Consider the following 747-nt stretch of genomic DNA (forward strand, 5'->3'; position numbering starts at 1 on the left):
TTGGCTGACGAAAGCAATCTAGTCCAATCCCTTATTGAACTAAAAGGCGGTATATGTACTTAGGAGTTGCCTAACTAAAGCATGCGGTTCAACTTGATAGATCTAGTAAGATTCAACTCGATAATCGTTTAATTCCTAATGGTTTCTATAAAAAATAGTTACAATAACTAACTCAAACGAAATATAAGCGAACAATCAAACATCGACCGGCTCCACATGGCTTCCAAATAAAACTAATTAACAGATCGAGTAATAAATTGTTTATTCCTTGCTCTTAATATGAGGTTATACATAACATATTTTGGTCCATCCTGAAGTAAGTATTACGTAACAAGTACTAGCTAGTATTTCAGTCTCTACTAGCAAATGTTGCAATAGCAAACAGCCTTGATGGCGTTCTTCTTCTCACAGTGGTAGTCCTTGAGGCTGCCCTTCCTATCACGTGCAAACACCTCACACGTGGCCTTGCACAGCGGCTTGGTGCAGAAAAACTCCCCGCCGTCGTCAACGACCGCGCAATTCTCTGCACAACACCAAGAAAACACAAACCATTATATTAGAATATTAGCGACAAACCCCCATTAGATTAGATTATACGTATTTGACAAACACAATTAAACACACCTGCAGAAATAGGAGTACCCACAAGTGTTAGCACCACGAGGAAGCAAACAATAGCAGCCCGTGTGTCCATCCCGAGAGTTCTCTCCTTTTTTGAACTAGGAAGGAAAAATATGTGTTCTCTTC

At 39.9% G+C, this 747-nt stretch overlaps 1 protein-coding gene across 1 annotated transcript; it reads right to left on the minus strand.

Moving 5' to 3' along the window:
- Positions 1-228: 228 nt before the first annotated feature.
- LOC119273714 (putative defensin-like protein 134) lies at positions 229-747 on the minus strand. Its single transcript, XM_037554791.1, has 2 exons — positions 625-747; positions 229-523 (listed from the first exon to the last, which is right to left on the minus strand). Exons 1-2 carry the CDS (start codon positions 692-694, stop codon positions 360-362), a joined length of 234 nt encoding a protein of 77 aa, XP_037410688.1. The 5' UTR covers positions 695-747; the 3' UTR covers positions 229-359.

Source organism: Triticum dicoccoides, chromosome 3A, assembly GCF_002162155.2.
Source record: "Triticum dicoccoides isolate Atlit2015 ecotype Zavitan chromosome 3A, WEW_v2.0, whole genome shotgun sequence".
In the NCBI taxonomy this organism is placed as follows: domain Eukaryota; kingdom Viridiplantae; phylum Streptophyta; class Magnoliopsida; order Poales; family Poaceae; genus Triticum; species Triticum dicoccoides.